Raw genomic sequence first — 25,112 nt, 5'->3', positions numbered from 1 at the left:
GTGTGGCAAGAAAGTTCAGGTAAGTGACGTTGTGCATAAATTGCTGCAGCGAGTCGCCTTTTATTCATCATGTTTCTGCCACATTAATCCTTTTCATTTTGATCTACCGATTCATCTTTTATGTCCTGGTTGATTTTCTCCGCATCGTTTCGTCAGGATCAGCTGGAATGCGTTGTCTTGGGCTTGTTTATCCAGGCGCGTTGAGGTGAGAGTATTGTTTATTATTTTTGTGTATCCACTAATTGAATTATTATTCCAGATGAGTTTGGCTGCGTCGAGGAAAGTGATGACAGTGGAGGAGTTTGTGAGCAGACAGACGTGCGCTTTTTCGTCGAATATAGATATCGTTAATATAACTATAAGTAGATGTAGGATTAATTGGATGTTTCCATGTCATGATTGTTATCTCTTCCTTGTATGATTAAGGCCAATAAAATGTCAATTTTCTTCTCTAAATTGTCGACTCTATTAGTTAGGTTTGTTGTGTGGTCGTCCGAGAGGCCTTTTTGTAATTCAGGATTGGAGTTTATTAGCGTTGGTGTGGCTTCATCAATAATTCTTGGCTTGAAGCTAGCTCTGGCAGCTCTGCTGGTAGTAGGAGGACTGTCGTTGCTAAATTGCATGGGATTTGGAGTACCATTTTCAGGTTCCTGGTCAGTTTCTTCACTCCTTTGTTTTCGGAGCATGTCCTGGTAATTTTCCAGATGTCTTTGCGCTGGGTTGCTTGTCTTGGATACCAGTCTTGGCTTTGCGTTGTTTTTTGAAGTTGTCCTACCCTTTTTGGGTATCTTGTTAGTGTTTCGACGCCATTTATTCAGCCGCGTCTGAATGGCGGTGTCATGGGAGGAAAGACGTGGCCTTCTGTCATTCATATTCTGTCGGAAAGGATTTAACACCGACTTTCTGGCAGCCTCCTGGCGAGCTTCAGCAATTGATCTGTTCAGGATTGCTGAGCTGTGTGGCAGCCGAGGGGTGTTATTGCGTGGAGGAGGGCCTTGACGTCTATAAAAGTTGTTGGTTGCGTCTTTAATTGTACGTATTTTATTTGTGTCAATGTTGTTTGCCGCAAGCTTTTGTTTTTCAGCCTTGTAAACGGGGCATCCTTTGTATGCACTAATATGCTCTCCAGAGCAGTTGACGCAGGTAGCAGGGGTGGTTCTTGGCTTGGTGCAGCAGGATGACAGGTGGTCGCCAGCGCATTTCATGCATCTTGGTGGCCTCATGCATGAGTTCTTGGCATGCCTGAAGCCCTGGCATCTGTAGCACTGGACCGGCTCCCGTGTCCTGTTTTTCCTTTCAATATCCACTCTTTGCCCACCGATTTGTTTGAGTGAGATAATTTTGTCATGACTGCCGTCTTTGGCCGTGACGATCTCAACTTCAAACATGCGCATGGGCCCACCTGTAGCCGGGTTCGTCATATTTCTGACGAAGCGCGCTGAGAATCCGAGCGTCAGCAACTCCTTGACAATCCACGAGCATGGAGTGGAGTGATGGAGATGTCTGATTACTACTCGGAAGCCCCTCTCGGACTTTGGCTGGTTGGTAAATAGAGGAAAGCCGTTAGCTATGAGGACATCTTTGATTTTGTGGTAGGCGGTCATGTCCTTGGCCTGGATCCTGACCCCGTTCCCTTCAGTTGCCCTGGTAGTGTAGCTGGATACTCCTGCTGTATAGTTTAACTTTTCCAGGAGCGGGACAATTTCTTTGACGTCGTCAACGAGTATGGGTGGCGCTCTGCAGCTTAGTGGCACCAGTTTCCAAGGTGGCAGCTCAGCATCTGTATTTTGAGGGGGTGCCGTCGTTGCACTGCGAGCAGGAGCATTGGTGCTGCAGGGTAACGGCTGGTGTGAGAGTCGATTCCTGGTTTTGGATTCTTCATATACAGATTTGGCTGCCTTACTTTGGAAAACGGGTGTGGTGAGGGGTGGAAAAATGCTGGGAGATTTGAAATTGGAGGTCACGCATAATCGTTTATTTGGCGTCCTGAAACTGGAGCAGTCCAAATCATCGTTTGTCCTCTTGGCAGGAGTTTTCGTTAGAGGAGCCGGAACTGTGGGTGCCACAAAGATTGGACAAGTTCCAGCAGCCATTTCCGAGAAACTCATGAGCTGCTCGTCTGGGCTCCTGGACGGAGATTTAAATAAGTCCCGCTTGGCAGCAGGCCGACTTAGGGTACGAGCTGTTGTTAAATTCACCACTGTGGGCATGGGTCTGTTGTTGGATTTTATTTTTAAATCACCCTGAGCATCAGGGCGTAAAGAAGCACTCCTTTGATGAGGGGAAATGCTTCTTTTCCCAGTATTTACAGAGCGAATGGTGGGTTTTTTGCTTAGGCTGAGTTTAGAAGTGTCCGGTTTAGGGTTAAAAATAGACCAGAAAGCTTTGGCAGTTGTACTTGGTCTTTCCTCCTGCTTGCTGTCGTTAATTTGTATAAGTGGTGGAGCAATTTCACCACTGTCAATATCATTGGCTTTGTTGGGTTGAGTTTTTGAATTGGCAAGCGCGGGAGATTTAGAGCAGCTTTCTAAATTTGTTTCGGCGGCTTTATTTATTTGTATGTGTGTATAAGAAGGAGGGGAAGAAGCATTACGTCCAATTTTGGTGGATGAGCTGAGATTTTTCTCTGCGCTGTCGGTGTGTGGGAGAGAGGGGAAATTTCCCATAGCGTCGCTCGGTTTGGCGCCTCTTAATTCTGTGTCCGTATTAGTGGCTGCAGCTGCATTAGTGCAGGTCGCTGTGGTGGATTTGAACTCTCTTTGAGTAGCGTCGGTGTTTGTGAGTGCGGCTGTGTTTGTGTGAGTCATTGTGGGGAGTGAATTTCGCTTGTGTATTTGTGAAGAGAGTGGAGGAGAAGATGGCGATTTCCCCTTCGAGATGCTGCTTTTGGCGCCAACATTGGCTGCAGCAGTATTGGTGATCGAGAGGGGGTCTCTTTGGGCATTTTTGGCATTTATATTCTCTTTCATATTTAGAGAAAGGGAATTAAAGAAATTAAAGGCTACCCAAGAAGAGTTAATTGGGCTTTTATTTCGATTTGCAGGCAATTTCTTCAGGTTAATATTGACGGTATTAACCAGGGAATTGCCAGACCCGTGAGACATAGGTGAAATATTAACATGAATTGGGGAAGATCGCTCGCTAGAGGAAATTGAAAGTACCTCGTCTTCAGAGAAAAGGTGGTCAGAACTGGACATATTTCTTTTTTATTATATTTAAAAATTTATATTTAAAAATTTATAAATTTTTTGCGATAATTGTAGTGGTATAAATACCCTGGATTTTTGGTTTAATAGTGTTCTCCAGTTTATCGTCGATTTGCTTTGGAATTCCTCCTTCTCTTCTAAAATTTCTCCAGGTGTACTTTCTTCATTTCTCTCTGCGTTTCTTCTCCTTTCCTTTGGTTGAGGCGGCGTCTTTTCGCGGTTGCACAATTACTGTTTTATTGTTCGTTTTCGTTAGACCACTGAATGTTAATAGTTGTCGCGGTTTAATACTTTGCGGCCGGAGACAATTTATAACAAATAATTTGTCTATTGACGAACGAGTTTAGTTTAGTTTGCGCGTGAGAGTTTAACTTTGTAGGTGGAGGTACGGAGATTTTTATACTTTGTAGGTGGAGGTACGGAGACATTTAACTTTGTAGGTGGAGGTACGGAGACAGAATGAATTCTGTTCCGCATCCACAATTTTATTTTGCCTTTGATTACATTTTGTGCAATATTTAGGTACAATTATTTGAATTTAGAATTTAACATTGCATGAGGCGAGTTGGGGATTTGGACATAGTTAGTATTTAATAATTAGTTAGTATTTTTGTTTAAGGCTTAGATTATAGACAGAGACATGGACTGGTAACATTATTATCTTGCATGTTTTGTTTACATTAATAAATTGTAATGATTTTACAAAAAACATTGAAATTTAGTACTAACATTGTAAAATTTATTTCTTTTCAGGTACCCCCGCCAGAAGGACGGAAGCACCGAGTCGCTGGGAAGTCTCAAGAGTCATCACAGGTAAGTTTTGTTGTAAGTTGGCTGTGGTCAGCTGCGGCCGCTGGAAGCGAGTCACTTGCAACAAGTTGCAGGTGATTTGTTCTCATCTGCGGCATCCCACGCAGCCGTCGTTTGGTGAAGATCCGTTATATCGTCAATGGCAGTTTTATGTAATTGTTTAATGAGTTCGTTTGTATTGCAGATGCATATTGCCGGTCGTCAGGAAGAGGAGTTGCGAAGAGTTGTCCAACGCAGCCGTCAATGCGTTTTAATTGAGCTGCTGGCATTATGGTCGTGGAGTTCGTCTCGTGGCAGAGAAGTCGTCTGTGGGGATTTTTTTTTTTTTTTTAGCTTTGTAGGTGGAGGTACGGAGACAGAATGAATTCTGTTCCGCATCCACAACTTTATTTTGCCTTTGATTACAATAAATGCAATATGTAGGTACAATAATTTGAATTTTTGAGTTTAACATAGCTTGGGGTTTTTTTTTTTTTTTTTTTTTAATATTTTCAGCTCCTGTTGGTGCTGTCATTTTATTGTACTCTGATTTTTGTTTTAAAAATATATAGTTACAATTTATGGCATTTTACATTTTTGGATCGGCGGCAGTTGTGCGCGCCTTGGCTATGATAGTTATTTAAGGATTACAATTTCGAGGACAATTTTGATTTGCTTGGCAGCAGTTATCCGCGCCCTGATTTAAGTTAGGATTTTACGTTAAGTAGCCTTAGCTTACGGTAGTTAAAAATATTTATAAGTAGTAGTAGTTTTAAGTTTAAGTAATTTTATGAGAGAAAATTTGTAGTATTAGTGGGAAACAGTTTTGGGTGGATGTATATTCTAAATTAAATTGATGTGGCATAGGATTCCAGCGATGAGACTCTGGCTGATGGCGGCGACGACGAGCAGTTGCTATCGTCCGAGGAGATAGATAGCACAGTTGCCCATCCTTCACTTTGGTTTCCATTGTGTCCGTCCATTTTGTATGCCGTTCCGTCTTGTTTTTTTTTTTTTTTATAATATTTTCAGCGCCTGTTGGTGCTGTCATTTTATTGTACTCTGATTTTTTGTTAAAATATATAGTTACAATTTATGGCATTTTACAGTTTTGGATCGGCGGCAGTTGTGCTCGCCATGGTTAAGAGAGTTATTTAAAAATTACAATTTCAAGGACGATTTTGATTTGCTTGGCAGCAGTTATTCGCGCCATGATTAGAGTTAGGATTTTACGTTAAGTAGACTTAGCTTGTGGTAGTTAACATTTTTATAAGTAGTAGTAGTTTTATGCTTGAGTTATGAGTAGTAGTAGTTTTAAGCTTAAGTTATAAGTAGTAGTAGTTTTAAGCTTAAGTAATTAATAAGAGAAAATTTGTAGTATTAAGGGGAAACAGTTTTGGGTGGATATATATTCTAATTTAAATTTTTGTGGCATAGGATTCCAGCGATGAGACTCTGGCTGATGGCGGCGACGACGAGCAGTTGCTATCATCCGAGGAGATAGATAGCACTGTTGCCCATCCTTCACTTTGGTCTCCATTATGTCCGTCCATTTTGTATGCTGCGTTCCGTCTTGTTCACTTTGGTTAGCTGTTGCACTGGTGCCTCTGCCGGATTTTCAATCACCACTAACGCGCCGTTCTAGTTGGGAAGCCTAGGCGGGCTATTGGGCTATCGATAATTCGGAGGGAAAAAAGCACGGCTAGTAATCGGTGTTCTGGCGATTTTCCCGTCAGAATGGTTACCGATATATCGCTTCGCGTTGGCCGATGTCATTGGACATTATCAGTAGCTGGTCTCACTACTCCTGGGCTTCGATAAATCGGAGGTAAAAGCAATATAGCTGGTAATCGATGTTCTGGCATTTTTCCCGCCAGAATCTTTATCGATACCCTGCTTCGCGTTAGCCGGTATTCCAGGTCATTCTCGGTAGCTGGTCTCACTACAACTTGGAAAAGGGAAAGGAAATCATATGTTACCTTTGTTGATGTAAATTGTGTTGTAGTTTTCTCCTTTTTGGCCCTGCAGAATAAAATATTATTATTTCTTTCAGCGTCGCTGCTCATCGCGCCACCGCGGAGATGCCATCCTGTACCAGGCATCGGACAATCTGGCCCGTCAGGCCTGATGAGATGATCCAGATTTGTTTCTTGAAAACGCCGGCGACTGTTCGTAAGTCCAACCGATTGGCAAGGTATGCGACTGAGGCCGAAACCATTCCCTGCTACTGCTGTCGCTGCCGCCGCTGCTGTTTTTGCTTATGGTGGTGGTTGCGTCGCCGCCGCTGTTGCTGTTGGTGGTGAAAGCGTCGCTGCTGTTGTTGTTGCTGGTGGTGACTACGTAGCTGCTGCTGCTGCTGGTGGTGGTGGCTGCGTCGCTGCTGGTGGCGACCGAGTCGCTGCTGTTGTTGCTGTTGGTGGTGACTGCGTCGCTGCTGGTGGTGCCTGCGTCGCTGCTGGTGGTGGCTGCGTCGCTGCTATTGCCGTTGCCGGTGGCGGCTGCGTAGTTGCTGTTGTTGCTGCTGGTATTTTATTTTTTCTTTGTATTTTTCAGGTGCCTAGGCTGGACGGTTTTTGCAGGTAAGTATTATGTTTGTATTTGTTTATTTATATAGTTGCATTATTTGTTGTTTTTCAGGTATATTTTTCAGGTCGGCTATTCTGAAGGTGGGTATTATGTTTGTTTTAAATTGCATTAAATTTTTGCTTTTTGTTATCAGGTACTTTTGTAGCAGCTAATTTTGAGGCCGTCGTAGCTGTGATGCCGTGGTTTTGGGTTATTCAAGTTTGCGATTAATCTGAAGGTAAGTATTAAGTTTGTTGTTATAATTGAATTAATATTTGTTTTTGTTTTCAGGTACATTTGTTGCAGCTCATATTGAGGCCGTCGCTGCTGGGATCCCTTGGTTTTGATTTCTTTACGTTTGCGATTAATCTGGAGGTAAGTATTACGTTTGTTGTTTTAATTGCTTTTATATTTGTTTAATTTTTCAGGTACGTTTGTAGCAGCTAATATTAAGGCCGACGCAACTGGGATGCCAAGGAATTGGGTTCTTAAAGTTTGCGATTAATCTGGAGGTAAGTATTAAGTTTGTTGTTATAATTGTATTAATATTTGTTTTGGTTTTCAGGTACGTTTGTAGCAGCTAATATTAAAGCCATCGAAGCTGGGATGCCGTGGTTTTGAGTTCTTCAAGTTTGCGGTTGGTCTGGAGGTAAGTATTAAGTTATTTGTTATAATTTATATTTAATATTTGTTTTTGTTTTAAGGTGCAGTTGTAGCAACTCTTATTTAGGCCGTCGCAGCTGGGATGCCGTGGTTTTGGGTTTTTTAAGTTTGCAGTTAATTCTGGAGGTAAGTATTATGTTAGTTGTTATAATTTCATTAATATTTGTTTTTGTTTTAGGGTACATTTGTAGCGACTCATATTAAGGCCGTCGCAGTTGGGATGCCGTGGTTTTGGGTTCTTCAACTGCAACTGCTTCGCTGCTGCTGATGGTGGTGGCTGCGTCGCCTCTGTTGCTGCTGTCGGTGGCATCTGCGTCGCTGCTATTGCTGCTGATGTTTGTGACTGAGTAGCTGCTGTTTCTGCTGATGGTGATGACTGCGTAGCTGCGGGTGGCGACTGCATCGCTGGTGGTGGTGAGTGCGTCGCTGCTGATTGCTGCTGTAATAGCTACGGGCTGGCGGGCTGTGCTGACCTGGAGCCGTCGTTGAGCTGCTATCCGGCCGGATCGTCGTCGTCTTCGCCATTATACGGTTCGTTGTTGCTGTTTGCCACACCGCCACGGAGACGCTAGCTTGAGTGGAAACAGCCTGCCTGGTCAGTCTACCCTGATGCGAGCATACAAACTGCAGCTGGAGGGAGGCATTCGTCGAGTCCAACGTAGTTGCCAGGAGACATGCTAGGTTGGCCAGGAATGCACTTTTGGTACACAACTGTGAGAGATGGATGGATAATACAAGTTTTCTTCTTTCCAGGGTAAAACGCCGCTGTTAATTTGTTCCAGTGTGTTGACCAGGGTCAAGACAAAAAGTCGGGTCGTCAAAATTTCCAAATGGCTGTTGAGGCAAGAAAACTCCCTGCTGTTGCTGCAGCTGCTTGTTGTTGCTTCTGCTGGGGCATGTGTTTACACCTGCTGATCCCGTTTATTAATGAGGGCGCTACTTGTTGCTGCTGTGCTGACATCGGAGTGGTAGGCGAGAGACAAGTTGGCATCATTCTCGAGGCTCCCAACAGGCCTGGTCATCTTACATTCCAATGTCACTGATCACCACATCCTACACTGTGATGCCAGCATGTATCAGGCGTCGGCCATTCGGGTCCGTCAGCCCTGATGCAGGCATCCCAATTTTGGCAGGAAGGAAAACAAGCGCCGCAGTTCAGGTGCTTTTACAGGAACACGCCGGTTTTCAGGAATGAAATTTTATTGTATTTTTTTAAAAAAGAGAAGGAAAACTAAAAAATTATTCTCTTTCTTTCAGGAAAAACGGTGGTGAAGTGCCAGACAAAGCGGCAGATGGAGCCTTCATAAAGCGGCGATTGTTTCAGGCACAAATCCATCAGTTTGGAATGAGAGACGGATCACCAGTGATGCATTCACCATCTCGCCAGGATAGCGCAATTCGATTGCGCAGTCTATATCATCCAGTAGGTGTTATAAGTTAGATTTTACCATTTATATGTAAGACATTTCCCTTTATAAAATAACCTGTAAGTGAGCCTTTAGCCTTTTTTTATTTATTTCTTTTCTATTTATATATTTTGCCACCCCTTCCGCCAGTTTTCGTTAATTCTGTATTTTGCTTTTCTCTGATTTATTTTAATTTTGTTCCTGGTCTCCTTCGTAGTCGGGTAAGATTATTCTCTGTACATTTAGTGGTTGTCCTTTAAATATTTCTATTATTTCCTGTCTGGTTAGATCGCCCCTTCTATATTGCTTATTATATAGGTTGATTTCTGATTCGCACCATCTATCTGGAGGCCACTTTTTGCTTTCCCTTTCCCTTCTTTCTATCTCTTCCTGTTTTTTTATTTTTCTAAGCTCTTCCTCTTCTTCCTCTAGTCTCAGCAGGGTGGGGAGTTCAACTAGATGTGTTTGCCTTATTTTATCTCTCTCCTTTCGCTTTTTTAGGGTTCTGCAGTCATCTAGATCAGGGATTTTTAGAAGTTTAGGTGAGAGGGTTTGTCCAGTCTGTTTTAGGGTGATATGGTCCCTTGTCATTTTCAAGTACCTCTGCCTGCTTCTTTCAAGTCTGTTCGGGATAAAGTGCCTAGAGAAGATCCTGCGAACAGCTATATTTGGGTGTGATTTTATGGTTTCTGAGAACCTGTGGACAGCCTGTTGGTAGAATTCTTCTACTGTTTTGACTCCAAATCGGTCCCTTATAGTTTCGTTTTTCGTATATCTTCCCGCTCTACATATGTCTCTCACTTTCTTATTTTCCTCAACTTGAATCCGTCTTATCTGTGAATCCGTAACAAGGGGACCCCAGGCTGCTATGGCATACTGCCATATTGGTGACAGGACTGACTTAAGGATCAGCATTTTAGTCTTTGTAGGGAGTTTGCTCCTTCCGTTTAAGACCCATGTCATTTTCTTGTAGGCTGTAGTGTATTTGCCCACCAGCTTTGTGACGTGGGAACTAAGGGTTAGCTTGCTGTCAAGGATTACGCCAAGGTATGATTGTTTGTTTTCAGTCTTTATTGTTTGACCCTTTATCTTCATAGTCTTTATATTTTTTGGTAAGTCGTTTTTTAATGTGAAGATGACATGTCCAGTTTTAGCAGCGTTTATTGATATACCCCATTTGTCCGCCCAGTCGGAAAATGACTTAAGGTAGATTTCGTTGTTTCTTGTGGCAGCAGTTGGTATTATGTCTGAGCTAAGGATCATAGTGTCGTCTGCGTATGTTGAAAGCATTTTTTTTGACTTTGTAGGTGGAGGTACGGAGACAGAATGAATTCTGTTCCGCATCCACAATTTTATTTTGCCTTTGATTACAAATAAATGTAATATATAGGTACAATAATTTGAATTTATAGTTTAACATAGCTTGGGGTGAGTTTGGGGCTTGGACAAAGTTAGTATTTAAAGTTAAGTTAGTATTTTTGTAGGCATGGATTTCAGACAATGACATGAATGGTAACATTATCAGCTTGCATGTTTTGTTTACATTTTTAAAATGAAATTATTTTGCAATAAACATTAAAATTTTAGACTAACATTGTTTTATTTATTTCTTTTCAGGTACCCCCATCAGAAGGACAGGAGCACCGCGTCGCTGGGAGCCTCAGGAGTCATCACAGGTAAGTTTTATGCATTTTGGCAGTGGTCAGTTGCGGCCGCTGGAAGTGGGCCACTTGCAACAATTATGTCCGGCCGGCGTTGCAGGTTCTCGGTTTCAGCATCCCTCGCCTCCGTCGTTTGTTGAAGATAAGTTGTATCATCAGTGGCAAGAATGTAATTCCGCGCAGCTGTCATTGCGTTTTTGTAGAGCTGCTGGCATTATGGTGGTGGAGTTCATCTCGTTGTGGCAGAGAAGTCGTCAGTGAGGATTGTGGCTCGGTCTGTCACCGAGAGAAGCCAGGTGCGCCGCGTCTTTTGGCCGTATCGTCAGGAGTGGCAGCTTGGGGCCGCCAGTTCAAGATTTGTAGCAGAGGTCCGTCGCAACGTTATAGGCATGTAAATGGATGTAAAAATATTGTTTGGTGAGTATTATATGTTATTTGTTTTTTATGATTGCATTTATCTTTGTTGTTTCAGGTACATTGAGTGTAATTTAATTTAAGGTAAGTATTATATTTATATTTAGTTGTTTATATAATTGCGTTTATTATTGTTTTTTCAGGTACTTAAGGAGGAGGTCTGGCTGGGGTGAGTATTGTATTCCAATTTTAATTGCGTTGATTTTCTTTTTGCTTTTCAGGTACGTTTTGTAAGCACTAATTTGGAGGACCTTTGTTATTGTATAATTGCAGCTGGGATGCAGCGGTTTTGGAGTCGTCAAGTTTGCAATTAGATAAGTATTACATTATTAATATAAATTTCCCAGTAATAGCTTGTGTTCCCTTATTTCCATAGTTGGAATCTTTGGAGCTGGAGCTGCGTTCTTGTCGTCAGCAGGATGGAGCCGTCTACTAGCATCTGCTACCTTGTCTGTTCGGTTTGTTATTATTTAAGTGTCCTTGATAATTTTTGTATCGCATTCTTATTTGATTTCCTTTCATTACAGGTTAGCGGAAAATTCGTTGAAGATACAGAACTGAGGAGAAATATGCAATTTAAGGACAAGTTTTGCAGCATAATAATGTGGCATCAGCGCCACGCAAATGGTCATTATTTATGCTTTGGCATCAGGAGATGGAGTCCGCATCGTAAAATTGTCAACTTTTTTTGTTTAAAATCGCGAAAGTTGGCGATTTAGTTTTGCTTTTGCGGTGCCTGTCTCATGATTTACGTGCGCGTAGTCGGCAGGGTGAGGTCGCATTTTTGTATCTGCTGGTTTGCCTGTCAGGTTTGCAATTTTCTGTGTGTCCTTGATTAATTTTGTATTATATTCTTATTAATTTTCCTTTCCTTACAGATTATCAGGAAATCATTGAAAATACAGTAATGAGGAAATTTATACAATTTGGAGAAGGATTTTGATTCTTTTTAATATGATGTCGGCTCCAGGATAGTGATCCTTTTTAGTGCAGTGGCATCAGGAGGTGGAGACGGCGTCTTAGGATTATTAATTTTTTGTGTTTATAATCGCGAAAATTGGCGATTTCGTTTTGTTTTTGCGACGCTCGCCACCTCTTGTCAGTTGCTTTAGATGTGGAACAGCTGTTGGTTGTGGTCAAGTAGGTAAGTGCATTTGATTGTTTTGTTTAGTTTGTTTATGGTTAATTGTTTTATTTTTAGGTTTTAGCGTCAGCTCTTGAAGGCGCTCGTCGATCTGGATTTTGAGAGTAGCAGGAAGGATGGATTTTGCAGCTCCGCGCTGGGTGCCCTGGTCGAAGCGTAGGCAGCTTTTGTGGCCCGTCTTTTGCAGCGCTGCATTGCAGGTAGATTGCATCGGTGATGAGGGATACTGTCAGGGACCGTGTGGCGAGAAAGTTCAGGTAAGTGACGTTGTGCATGAATTGCTGCAGCGAGTCGCCTTTTATTCATCATGTTTCTGCTACACTAATCCTTTTTATATCGATCTACCGATTTTTCTTTTATGTCCTGGTTGATTTTCTCCTCATCGTTTCGTCAGGATCAGCTGGAGTGCGTTGTCTTGGGCTTGTTCATCCGGGTGCGTTGAGGTGAGGGTATTGTTTATATTTTATTGCTGTTATCTACTTGAATTTGTATTCCAGGAAAGTTAAGCTGAGTCGAGGAAGGTGGTGACCGTGCACGAGTTTGGGAGCTGACTGGAGTGCGCTTTTCCATCGGATATAGATATCGTTAATATATTTATAAATAGGTGTAGATTTAATTGGATGTGTCCATGTCCAGATTATTGTTTCTTCCTTGTATGATTAAGGCCATTAAAATGTCAATTTTCTTCTCTAAGTTGTCGACTCTATTTGCTAGGTTTGTTGTGTGGTCGTCCGAGAAGCCGTTTTGTATGTATGGATTGGAGTTTCTTGGCGATGGTGTGGCTACATCAATAACTCTTGGTTTGAAACTAGCTCTGGCAGCTCTGCTGGTGGTCGGAGGGCTGTCATTGCTAGCTTGCATGGGATTTGAGTTACCTTTTTCAGGTTCCTGGTCATTATCTTCACTCCTTTGTTTTCGGAGCATGTCCTGGTAATTTTCCAGATGTCTTTGCGCTGGATTGCTTGTCTTGGATACCAGTCTTAGCTTTGCGTTGTGTTTTGAGGTTGTCCTACCCTTTTTGGGTATCTTGTTAATATTTCGGCGCCATTTATTCAGCCGGGTTTGAATGGCAGTGTCGTGGGAAGAATAACGTGGCCTTCTGTCGTTCATATTTTGACGGAAAGGATTTAACACCGACTTTCTGGCAGCCTCCTGGCGGGCTTCAGCGATTGATCTGCTCAGGATTGCTGAGCTATGTGGCAGCCGAGGGGTGTTATTGCGTGGAGGAGGGCCCTGACGTCTATAAAAATGTTTAGTTGCGTCTTTAATTGTACGTATTTTGTTTGTGTCAATGTTGTTAGCCGCAAGCTTTTGTTTTTCTGCCTTGTAAACTGGGCATCCCTTGTATGCACTAATGTGCTCTCCAGAGCAGTTGACGCAGGTAGCAGGGGTGGTTCTTGGCTTGGTGCAACAGGATGACAGGTGATCGCCAGCGCATTTCATGCATCTTGGTGGCCTCATGCATGAGTTTTTGGCATGCCTGTAGCCCTGGCATCTGTAGCACTGGACCGGCTCCCGTGTCCTGTTTTTCCTTTCAATGTCCACTTTTTGCCCACCGATTTGTTTGAGTGAGATGATTTTGTCATGACTGCCGTCCTTGGCCATGACGATCTCCACTTCAAACATGCGCATGGGGCCACCTGTAACCGGGTTCGTCATATTTCTGACGAAGCGCGCTGAGAATCCGAGCGTCAGCAACTCCTTGACAATCCACGAGCATGGAGTGGAGTGGTGGAGATGTCTGATTACTACTCGGAAGCCCCTCTCGGACTTTGGCTGGTTAGTGAATAGAGGAAAGCCGTTTGCTATAAGGACATCTTTAATTTTGTGGAAGGCGGTCATGTCCTTGGCCTGAATCCTGACTCCGTTCCCTTCAGTTGCCCTGGTAGTGTAGCTGGAGACTCCTGCTGTATAGTTTAGCTTTTCCAGGAGCGGGACAATTTCTTTGACGTCGTCAACGAGTATGGGTGGCGCTCTGCAGCTTAGTGGCACAAGTTTCCAAGGTGGCAGCTCAGCTTCTGTATTTTGAGGGGGTGCCGTCGTTGCGCTGCGTGCAGGAGCATTGGTGCTGCAGGGTAACGGCTGGTGTGAGAGTCGATTCCTAGTTTTGGATTCCTCATATACAGATTTGGCTGCCTTGCTTTGGAAAACGGGTGTGGTGAGGGGTGGGAAAATGCTGGGAGACTTGAAATTGGTGGTCACGCATAAACGTTTATTTGGCGTCTTAAAACTGGAGCAGTCCAGATCGTCATTAGTCCTCTTGGCAGGGGTTTTCGTAGTTGGAGCCGGAACTGAAGGTGCCACAAAGATTGGACCTGTTCCAGCAACCACTTCCGAGAAACTCATGGGCTGCTCGTCTGGGCTCTTGGACGGAGATTTAAATAAGTCCCGCTTGGCAGCAGGCCGACTAAGGGTGCGAGCTGTTGCTAAATTCCCCACAGTGGGCATGGATCTATTGTTGGGTTTTAATTTTAATTTTAAATCGCCCTGAGCATCGGGGCGTAAAGAAGCACTCCTTTGGTGGGGGGAAATGCTTTTTTTCCCAGTATTTATGGAGAGATTGGTTGGTTTCTTGCTTAAACTAAGTTTAGAAGCAACCGGCTTGTGGTTAAAGATTGACCAGAAAGCATTGACAGTTGTACTAGGTCTTTCCTCCTGCTTGCTTTCGTTAATTTGTATAAGTGGTGGAGCAATTTCACCACTGTCAATATCATTGGCTTTGTTGAGTTGCGTTTTTGAATTAGCAAGCGCGGGAGATTTAGAGCAGCTTTCTAAATTTGTTTCAGTGGTTTTATTTATTTGCGTGTGTGTATAAGAAGGAGGGGAAGAAGCATAAAGTCCGATTTTGGTGGATGAGCTCAGATTTTTCTCTGAGCTGTCGGTTTTTTTTTTTTTTTTTATAATATTTTCAGCGCCTGTTGGTGCTGTCATTTTATTGTACTCTGATTTTTTGTTAAAATATATAGTTACAATTTATGGCATTTTACAGTTTTGGATCGGCGGCAGTTGTGCTCGCCATGGTTAAGAGAGTTATTTAAAAATTACAATTTCAAGGACGATTTTGATTTGCTTGGCAGCAGTTATTCGCGCCATGATTAGAGTTAGGATTTTACGTTAAGTAGACTTAGCTTGTGGTAGTTAACATTTTTATAAGTAGTAGTAGTTTTATGCTTGAGTTATGAGTAGTAGTAGTTTTAAGCTTAAGTTATAAGTAGTAGTAGTTTTAAGCTTAAGTAATTAATAAGAGAAAATTTGTAGTATTAAGGGGAAACAGTTTTGGGTGGATATATATTCTAATTTAAATTTTTGTGGCATAGGATTCCAGCGATGAGACTCTGGCTGATGGCGGCGACGACGAGCAGTTGCTATCATCCGAGGAGATAGATAGCACTGTTGCCCATCCTTCACTTTGGTCTCCATTATGTCCGTCCATTTTGTATGCTGCGTTCCGTCTTGTTCACTTTGGTTAGCTGTTGCACTGGTGCCTCTGCCGGATTTTCAATCACCACTAACGCGCCGTTCTAGTTGGGAAGCCTAGGCGGGCTATTGGGCTATCGATAATTCGGAGGGAAAAAAGCACGGCTAGTAATCGGTGTTCTGGCGATTTTCCCGTCAGAATGGTTACCGATATATCGCTTCGCGTTGGCCGATGTCATTGGACATTATCAGTAGCTGGTCTCACTACTCCTGGGCTTCGATAAATCGGAGGTAAAAGCAATATAGCTGGTAATCGATGTTCTGGCATTTTTCCCGCCAGAATCTTTATCGATACCCTGCTTCGCGTTAGCCGGTATTCCAGGTCATTCTCGGTAGCTGGTCTCACTACAACTTGGAAAAGGGAAAGGAAATCATATGTTACCTTTGTTGATGTAAATTGTGTTGTAGTTTTCTCCTTTTTGGCCCTGCAGAATAAAATATTATTATTTCTTTCAGCGTCGCTGCTCATCGCGCCACCGCGGAGATGCCATCCTGTACCAGGCATCGGACAATCTGGCCCGTCAGGCCTGATGAGATGATCCAGATTTGTTTCTTGAAAACGCCGGCGACTGTTCGTAAGTCCAACCGATTGGCAAGGTATGCGACTGAGGCCGAAACCATTCCCTGCTACTGCTGTCGCTGCCGCCGCTGCTGTTTTTGCTTATGGTGGTGGTTGCGTCGCCGCCGCTGTTGCTGTTGGTGGTGAAAGCGTCGCTGCTGTTGTTGTTGCTGGTGGTGACTACGTAGCTGCTGCTGCTGCTGGTGGTGGTGGCTGCGTCGCTGCTGGTGGCGACCGAGTCGCTGCTGTTGTTGCTGTTGGTGGTGACTGCGTCGCTGCTGGTGGTGCCTGCGTCGCTGCTGGTGGTGGCTGCGTCGCTGCTATTGCCGTTGCCGGTGGCGGCTGCGTAGTTGCTGTTGTTGCTGCTGGTATTTTATTTTTTCTTTGTATTTTTCAGGTGCCTAGGCTGGACGGTTTTTGCAGGTAAGTATTATGTTTGTATTTGTTTATTTATATAGTTGCATTATTTGTTGTTTTTCAGGTATATTTTTCAGGTCGGCTATTCTGAAGGTGGGTATTATGTTTGTTTTAAATTGCATTAAATTTTTGCTTTTTGTTATCAGGTACTTTTGTAGCAGCTAATTTTGAGGCCGTCGTAGCTGTGATGCCGTGGTTTTGGGTTATTCAAGTTTGCGATTAATATTTGTTGCAGCTCATATTGAGGCCGTCGCTGCTGGGATCCCTTGGTTTTGATTTCTTTACGTTTGCGATTAATGTTTGTAGCAGCTAATATTAAGGCCGACGCAACTGGGATGCCAAGGAATTGGGTTCTTAAAGTTTGCGATTAATGTTTGTAGCAGCTAATATTAAAGCCATCGAAGCTGGGATGCCGTGGTTTTGAGTTCTTCAAGTTTGCGGTTGGTCTGGAGGTAAGTATTAAGTTATTTGTTATAATTTATATTTAATATTTGTTTTTGTTTTAAGGTGCAGTTGTAGCAACTCTTATTTAGGCCGTCGCAGCTGGGATGCCGTGGTTTTGGGTTTTTTAAGTTTGCAGTTAATTCTGGAGGTAAGTATTATGTTAGTTGTTATAATTTCATTAATATTTGTTTTTGTTTTAGGGTACATTTGTAGCGACTCATATTAAGGCCGTCGCAGTTGGGATGCCGTGGTTTTGGGTTCTTCAACTGCAACTGCTTCGCTGCTGCTGATGGTGGTGGCTGCGTCGCCTCTGTTGCTGCTGTCGGTGGCATCTGCGTCGCTGCTATTGCTGCTGATGTTTGTGACTGAGTAGCTGCTGTTTCTGCTGATGGTGATGACTGCGTAGCTGCGGGTGGCGACTGCATCGCTGGTGGTGGTGAGTGCGTCGCTGCTGATTGCTGCTGTAATAGCTACGGGCTGGCGGGCTGTGCTGACCTGGAGCCGTCGTTGAGCTGCTATCCGGCCGGATCGTCGTCGTCTTCGCCATTATACGGTTCGTTGTTGCTGTTTGCCACACCGCCACGGAGACGCTAGCTTGAGTGGAAACAGCCTGCCTGGTCAGTCTACCCTGATGCGAGCATACAAACTGCAGCTGGAGGGAGGCATTCGTCGAGTCCAACGTAGTTGCCAGGAGACATGCTAGGTTGGCCAGGAATGCACTTTTGGTACACAACTGTGAGAGATGGATGGATAATACAAGTTTTCTTCTTTCCAGGGTAAAACGCCGCTGTTAATTTGTTCCAGTGTGTTGACCAGGGTCAAGACAAAAAGTCGGGTCGTCAAAATTTCCAAATGGCTGTTGAGGCAAGAAAACTCCCTGCTGTTGCTGCAGCTGCTTGTTGTTGCTTCTGCTGGGGCATGTGTTTACACCTGCTGATCCCGTTTATTAATGAGGGCGCTACTTGTTGCTGCTGTGCTGACATCGGAGTGGTAGGCGAGAGACAAGTTGGCATCATTCTCGAGGCTCCCAACAGGCCTGGTCATCTTACATTCCAATGTCACTGATCACCACATCCTACACTGTGATGCCAGCATGTATCAGGCGTCGGCCATTCGGGTCCGTCAGCCCTGATGCAGGCATCCCAATTTTGGCAGGAAGGAAAACAAGCGCCGCAGTTCAGGTGCTTTTACAGGAACACGCCGGTTTTCAGGAATGAAATTTTATTGTATTTTTTTAAAAAAGAGAAGGAAAACTAAAAAATTATTCTCTTTCTTTCAGGAAAAACGGTGGTGAAGTGCCAGACAAAGCGGCAGATGGAGCCTTCATAAAGCGGCGATTGTTTCAGGCACAAATCCATCAGTTTGGAATGAGAGACGGATCACCAGTGATGCATTCACCATCTCGCCAGGATAGCGCAATTCGATTGCGCAGTCTATATCATCCAGTAGGTGTTATAAGTTAGATTTTACCATTTATATGTAAGACATTTCCCTTTATAAAATAACCTGTAAGTGAGCCTTTAGCCTTTTTTTATTTATTTCTTTTCTATTTATATATTTTCAACTTTGTAGGTGGAGGTACGGAGACAGAATGAATTCTGTTCCGCATCCACAACTTTATTTTGCCTTTGATTACAATAAATGCAATATGTAGGTACAATAATTTGAATTTTTGAGTTTAACATAGCATGGGGTGAGTTTGGGGCTTGGACATATTTTGTTAGTATTAAATTTAAGTTAGTATTTTATATGCATGGATTTCAGACATTGACATGATTGGTAACATTATCAGCTTGCATGTTTTGTTTACATTTATAAAATGAAATTATTTTGCAAAAAACATTAAAATTTTAGACTAACATTGTTTTATTTATTTCTTTTCAGGTACCCCCATCAGAAGGACAGGAGCACCGCGTCGCAGAGAGCCTCAGGAGTCATCACAGGTAAGTTTTGTTGCATTATGGCAGTGGTCTGTTGCGGCCGCTGGAAGTGGGCCACTTGCAACAATTTTGTCCGGCCGGCGATTGCAGGTTAGTTGTTCTTGGTATCGGCATCCATCGCTGCCGTCATTTGGTGAGTATAAGTTGTATCGTCAGTGGCAGTTTTATGCAATTGTTTGAATATATTGCAGATAAAATTGCCGTTCGTCAGGAAGAGGAGTTGCAATGAGTTGCCCCACGCAGCTGTCATTGCATTTTTTGAGAGCTGCTGTCTATATGGTGGTGGAGTCGTCTCGTGGCGAAGAAGTCGTCAGAGAGGATTGTGGCTCGGTCTGTCACCGAAGGAAGCCAGGTGCGCCGCGTCTTGTGGCCATAGCGTCAGGATTGGCAGCTTGGGGCCGCCGTTTTAAGATTTGTAGCAGAGAGCCGCCGCAACGGAATAGTCATGGAAATGGATGCAAAAATAGTATTTGGTGAGTATTATATATGCTATTTGTTAATTATGATTGCATTAATTTTTGTTGTTTCAGGTACATTGAGTGGAATTAATTTAAGGTAAGTATTATATTGGTGTATATTTGTTTATATTGTTGCGTTTATTATTGTTTTTCAGGTACTTAAAGAGGAAGCTAGTCTGGGGTGAGTATTTTATTGCTTTTTTAATTGCGTTGATTGATTTGCTTTTCAGGTACGTTTTGTATGGGCTAAATTGGAGGCCCTTGTCGTTGTGTTATTGCAGCTAGAATGCCACGATTTTGGAGTCATCAAGTTTGCAATTAGATAAGTATTATATTATTAATATATATTTCCCAGTAATAGCTTGTGTTCCCTTGTTTCAATAGTTGAAGTCTTGGAAGCTGGAGCTGCGTGCTTGACGTCAGCAGGATGGAGCCGACTGTTATCGTCTGCTACTTTGTCTGTCCGGTTTGTTGTTATTTATGTGTCCTTGGGTAGTTTTTGTATCGCATTCTTATTTATTTTCCTTTCATTGCAGGTTAGGAGAGAATTCGTCGATGATGCAGAACAGGGGAGAAATATACAATTTGAGGACAAGTTTTGCAGCATAAAGGTGTGGCATCTGCGCCACGCAGATGGTCTTTATTTATGCATTGGCGTCAGGAGGTGGAGACGGCATCATAAAATTGTCAGATATTTGTATCTATAATCGCAAAAGTTGGCGATTTTGTTTTGCTTTAACGGGGCCCGTCTCCTGGTTTACGTGTGCGTCATCGGCAGGATGAGGCCGGATTTTTGTATTTGCTGGTTTGCCTGTCCGGTTTGTATCTTTCTGTGTGTCCTTGATTAATTTTGTATTCTGTTATTATTAATTTTCCTTTCCACACAGATTATCAGGAAATCATTGAAGAAACGGTACTGAGGAAATTTTTACAATTTGGAGACGGATTTTAATTCTTTTTAATATGATGTCAGCTCCGGGATTGTGATCCTTTTTAGTGCAGTGGCACCAGGAAGTGGAGACGGCGTTGTAAGATTGTCAATTATTTGTGTTTATAATCACGAAAGATGGCGATTTTGTTTTTCTTTGCAGGGCTCGTCTTCTCTTGTTGGTTGCGTTGGATCGCCAGTTGGCTGTGTTTATTGAGGTAAGTGCTTTATTTAATTGTCTTTGTTTATTTTCTTATTGGGTTATTGTTTTGTTTTCAGGTTTTAGCGTCTCTTATGTAGGCGCTCGTCGATCTGAGAGAATTTAAGAGTAGTGGAAAGGATAGATTCTGCAGCTCCGCGTTAAGTGCCCTGAACTAAGCGTGGGCAGCTTATATGGCCCGTCTATTGCAGCGCAGCACTGCAAGTAGATTGCATCGGTGATAAGGGATACTAATCGGGACCGTGTGGCAAGAATGTTCAGGTAAGTGACGTTGTGCATAAATTGCTGCAGCGAGTCGCCTTTTATTCATCATGTTTCTGCCACACTAATCCTTTTCATATCGATCTACCGCTTCATCTTTTATGTCCTGTTGATTTTCTCCGCATCGTTTAGTCAGGATCAGCTGGAGTGCATTGTCTTGGGCTTGCTCATCCGGGTACTTTGAGGTGAGAGTATTGTTTATTGTTTTTGTGCTTTTTAACTTTGTAGGTGGAGGTACGGAGACAGAATGAATTCTGTTCCGCATCCACAAATTTATTTTGCCTTTGATTACAATTTATGCAATATGTAGGTACAATTATTTGAATTTAGAGTTTAACATTGCATGGGGTGAGTTTGGGGCTTGGACATAGATTAGTATTTAATGTTAAGTTAGTATTTTTTATGAAGGCTTTAGATTATAGACAGAGACATGGACTGGTAACATTATCGTCTTGCATGTTTTGTTTACATTAATAAATTGTAGCGATTTTACAGAAAACATAGAAATTTAGGACTAACATTGTGTAATTTATTTCTTTTCAGGTACCCCCGCCAGAAGGACGGAAGCATAGAGTCGCTGAGGAGCCTAAATAGCCATTACAGGTGAGTTTTTGTTGTGTGTTGGCTGTGGACTGTTGTGGCCGCAGGGAGTGGGCCACTTGCAACAAGTATGTCCGGCTGGAGTTGCAGGTGAGTTATTCTTGGTGGCAGCATCCAGCGCCGCCGTCATTTGGTGAAGATCCGTTATGTCGTCAGTGGCAGATTTATGCAATTGTTTAATGAGATTGTTTGTGTTGCAGATGCAAGTTGCCGATCGTCAAGAAGAGGAGTTGCGCAGACAAATCCCACGCAGCTGTCGTTGCATTTTTATTGAGCTGCTGGCGTTATGGTGGTGGAGTGCTCTCTAGTGAGAAGTCGTCAGTGCGGATTGAAGCTCGATCTATCACCGAGGAGAGCCAGGTGCGCCGCGTCTTGTGGCCGTAGCATCAGGATTGGCAGCTAGTGGCCGCCGGTTCGAGATTTGTTGCAGAGGGCGGCCGCAACAAGAATGGCATGGAAATGGATGTAAAAATAGAATTTGGTAAGTATAATATTTGTTATTTGTTATTTGATGATTGCATTAATTTTTGTTGTTTCAGGTACATTGAGTGGAATTTAATTTAAGGTGAGTATTATCTTTGTGTATATTTGTTTATATAGTAGCGTTTGTTATTGTTTTTCAGGTACTTAAGGAGGAAGCTAGTCTGGGGTGAGTATTGTATTTGCTTTTATAATTGCGTTGATTTTAATTTTATTTTTTGCTTTTCAGGTACATTTTGTAAGAGCTAGTTTGGAGGACCTTTGTTATTGTGCTATTGCAGCTGGAATGCCGCGGTTTTGGAGTCATCAAGTTGCAATTAGATAAGTATTATATTTTAAATATATATTTCCCAGTAATAGCTTGTGTTCCCTTGTTTCAATAGTTAGAGTCTTTGAAGCTGGAGCTGCGTGCTTGACGTCAGCAGGATGGAGCCGTCCACTAGCATCTGCTACTTTGTCTGTCCGGTTTGTTATTATTTATGTGTTCTTGAGTAATCTTTGTATCGCATTCTTATTTATTTTCCTTTCATTACAGGTTAGGAGAGAATTCGTCGAAGATACAGAACTGAGGAGAAATATGCAATTTGAGGACAAGTTTTGCACCATATTGATGTGGCATCTGCGCCACGCAAATTATCCTTATTTATGCGTTGGCGTCAGGAGATGGAGACGGCATCATAAAATTGTCAACTTTTTGTATTTAAAATCGCGAAAGTTGGCGATTTTGTTTTGCTTTTGCGGTGCCTGTCTCTTATTGTCGGTTGCGTTGAAGGATTTACGTGCGTGGCGTCAGGAGTATGGAATCGCATATCTGTATCTGCTTGTTTGCCTGGCAAGTATTACGTTTTTCTGTGTGTCCTTTATTAATTTTGTATCATATTCTTATTGGTTTTTTTTCTTTCTTTACAGGTTTTCGGAAAATAATTGGACGTACGATACTGCGGAAAATTATGCATTTTGGGGACGGATTTTGTGGCTTATAAGTGTGGTGTCAGCTCCGCGCTAGTGATCCTTGATGATGCAGTGGCATCAAGAGGTGGAGACGGCGTCGTAAAAATGTAAATTTTTTGTGTTTATAATCGCGATAGCTGCCGATTTTGTTTTTCTTTTGCGGAGACCGCCTCTTCTTGTTTGTTGCATTGGATTACCAGTTGGCTGTAGTCAAGGAGGTAAGAGCAATATTTGATTGTTTTGTTTAATTGTTTATTGGTTAATTGTTTTGCTTTTAGGTTTTAGCGTCAACTAATGTAGGCGCTCGTCGTTCTGGATCAGCCCGTCTATTGCAGCGCAGCATGCATGTAGATTGCATCGGTGATAAGGGATACTAATCAGGACCGTGTGGCAAGATAGTTCAGGTAAGTGACGTTGTGCATAAATTGCTGCAGCGAGTCGCCTTTTATTCATCATGTTTCTGCCACACTAATCCTTTTCATATCGATCTACCGCTTCATCTTATAGGACTTGTTTGTATTTTTCCGTATCTTTCATCAGTATCAGCTGGAGTGCGTTTTCGTAAGCTTGATTATCCGGATGCTTTGAGGTGTGAGTATTGATTCTATTGTTTATATTTTAATGCCATTATCTAATTGAGTTTGTATTCTAAGAAAATTAGGCTGCGTCGAGGAAGGAGATGACCGTGCAGGAGTTTGGGAGCAGATTGACGTGCGCTTTTCCATCGGATATAGATGTCGTTAGAATAAGTATAAGTAGATGTAGGATTAATTGGAAGTTTCCATGTCAAGATTGTTAACTCTTCCTTGTATGATTAAGGCCAATAAACTGTCAATTTTCTTTTCTAAATTGTCGACTCTATTTGCTAGATTTGTTGTGTGGTCGTCCGAGAGGCCTTTTTGTAAGTTGTAATTGGAGTTTATTGGCGATGGCGTGGCTTCTTCAATAAGTCTTGGCTTGAAGCTTGCTCTGGCAGCTCTGCTGGTAGTAGGAGGGCTGTCGTTGCTAAATTGCCTGGGAATTGGAGTACCATTTTCCGGTTCCTGGTCAGTTTCTTCACTCCTTTGATTTCGGAGCATGTCCTGGTAATTTTCCAGATGTCGTTGCGCTGGGTTGCTTGTCTTGAGTACCATTCTTGGCTTTGCATTGTTTTTAGAAGTTATCCTACCCTTTTTGGGTAGCTTGTTGGTGTTTCGGCGCCATTTATTCAGCCGCGTCTGAATGGCGGTGTCATGGGAGGAAAGACGTGGCCTTCTGTCATTCATATTCTGTCGGAAAGGATTTAACACCGACTTTCTGGCAGCCTCCTGGCGAGCTTCAGCAATTGATCTGTTCAGGATTGCTGAGCTGTGTGGCAGCCTAGGGGTGTTATTGCGTGGAGGAGGGCCTTGACGTCTATAAAAGTTGTTGGTTGCGTCTTTAATTGTACGTATTTTATTTGTGTCAATGTTGTTTGCCGCAAGCTTTTGTTTTTCAGCCTTGTAAACGGGGCATCCTTTGTATGCACTAATATGCTCTCCAGAGCAGTTGACGCAGGTAGCAGGGGTGGTTCTTGGCTTGGTGCAGCAGGATGACAGGTGGTCGCCAGCGCATTTCATGCATCTTGGTGGCCTCATGCATGAGTTCTTGGCATGCCTGAAGCCCTGGCATCTGTAGCACTGGACCGGCTCCCGTGTCCTGTTTTTCCTTTCAATATCCACTCTTTGCCCACCGATTTGTTTGAGTGAGATAATTTTGTCATGACTGCCGTCCTTGGCCATGACGATCTCCACTTCAAACATGCGCATGGGCCCCCCTGTAGCCGGGTTCGTCATATTTCTGACGAAGCGCGCCGAGAATCCTAGCGTCAGCAACTCCTTGACAATCCACGAGCATGGAGTGGAGTGGTGGAGATGTCTGATTACAACTCGGAAGCCCCTCTCGGACTTTGGCTGGTTGGTGAATAGAGAAAAGCCGTTTGCTATAAGGACATCTTTGATTTTGTGGTAGGCGGTCATGTCCTTGGCCTGGATCCTGACCCCGTTCCCTTCAGTTGCCCTGGTAGTGTAGCTGGAGACTCCTGCTGTATAGTTTAGCTTTTCCAGGAGCGGGACAATTTCTTTGACATCGTCAACGAGAATGGGTGGCGCTCTGCAGCTTAGTGGCACAAGTTTCCAAGGTGGCAGCTCAGCTTCTGTATTTTGAGGAGGTGCCGTCGTTGCGCTGCGTGCAGGAGCATTGGTGCTGCAGGGTAACGGCTGGTGTGAGAGTCGATTCCTGGTTTTGGATTCCTCGTATACAGATTTGGCTGCCTTGCTTTGGAAAACGGGTGTGGTGAGGGGTGGAAAAATGCTGGGAGATTTGAAATAGGTGGTCACGCATAATCGTTTATTTGGCGTCTTGAAACTGGAGCAGTCCAAGTCATCGTTTGTCCTCTTGGCCGGAGTTTTCGTTAGAGGAGCCGGAACTGTGGGTGCCACAAAGATTGGACCTGTTCCAGCAACCACTTCCGAGAAACTCATGGGTTGCTCGTCTGGGCTCCTGGACGGA

At 43.2% G+C, this 25,112-nt stretch overlaps 1 protein-coding gene and 2 long non-coding RNA genes across 17 annotated transcripts; all 3 read left to right on the top strand.

Annotated features, from left to right (window-relative positions):
• The first annotated feature begins 4,486 nt into the window (after positions 1 to 4,486).
• Positions 4,487 to 18,261, top strand: LOC120285759. Of its 14 annotated transcripts, XR_005544971.1 has the most exons (11): positions 5,962 to 5,984; positions 6,049 to 6,167; positions 6,549 to 6,574; positions 6,633 to 6,661; positions 6,715 to 6,798; positions 6,852 to 6,935; positions 6,989 to 7,072; positions 7,126 to 7,209; positions 7,265 to 7,349; positions 7,402 to 7,904; positions 7,977 to 8,717. XR_005544971.1 is itself a non-coding variant. In XM_039298348.2 (6 exons), exons 1-6 carry the CDS (start codon positions 5,968 to 5,970, stop codon positions 15,854 to 15,856), a joined length of 357 nt encoding a protein of 118 aa, XP_039154282.1. In that variant the 5' UTR covers positions 4,487 to 5,967; the 3' UTR covers positions 15,857 to 16,275. The 14 variants fall into 14 exon arrangements, 1 of the variants encoding a protein (XP_039154282.1); XR_005544972.2 differs by lacking the exon at positions 5,962 to 5,984 and having other exon boundaries at positions 5,995 to 6,167; positions 7,271 to 7,349; XR_005544973.2 differs by lacking the exon at positions 5,962 to 5,984 and having other exon boundaries at positions 5,995 to 6,189.
• Positions 18,262 to 18,632: 371 nt separating this feature from the next.
• LOC120285770 lies at positions 18,633 to 22,535 on the top strand. 2 transcript variants are annotated; one of them, XR_005545048.2, is made up of 5 exons: positions 18,633 to 18,818; positions 18,877 to 19,158; positions 19,216 to 19,240; positions 19,299 to 19,324; positions 21,862 to 22,535. It is a non-coding gene; the product is annotated as an uncharacterized LOC120285770 (long non-coding RNA). The 2 variants fall into 2 exon arrangements; XR_005545049.1 differs by lacking the exons at positions 18,633 to 18,818; positions 18,877 to 19,158; positions 19,299 to 19,324 and adding an exon at positions 21,776 to 21,801 and having other exon boundaries at positions 19,231 to 19,240.
• Positions 19,616 to 20,808, top strand: LOC120285767. Its single transcript, XR_005545041.2, has 3 exons — positions 19,616 to 20,289; positions 20,351 to 20,552; positions 20,685 to 20,808. It is a non-coding gene; the product is annotated as an uncharacterized LOC120285767 (long non-coding RNA).
• Positions 22,536 to 25,112: the final 2,577 nt, after the last annotated feature.

This window comes from Drosophila simulans, unplaced genomic scaffold (genome assembly GCF_016746395.2).
Source record: "Drosophila simulans strain w501 unplaced genomic scaffold, Prin_Dsim_3.1 Segkk97_quiver_pilon, whole genome shotgun sequence".
NCBI classification, from domain to species: domain Eukaryota; kingdom Metazoa; phylum Arthropoda; class Insecta; order Diptera; family Drosophilidae; genus Drosophila; species Drosophila simulans.
This window is presented reverse-complemented; position numbering and strand designations above follow the sequence as displayed.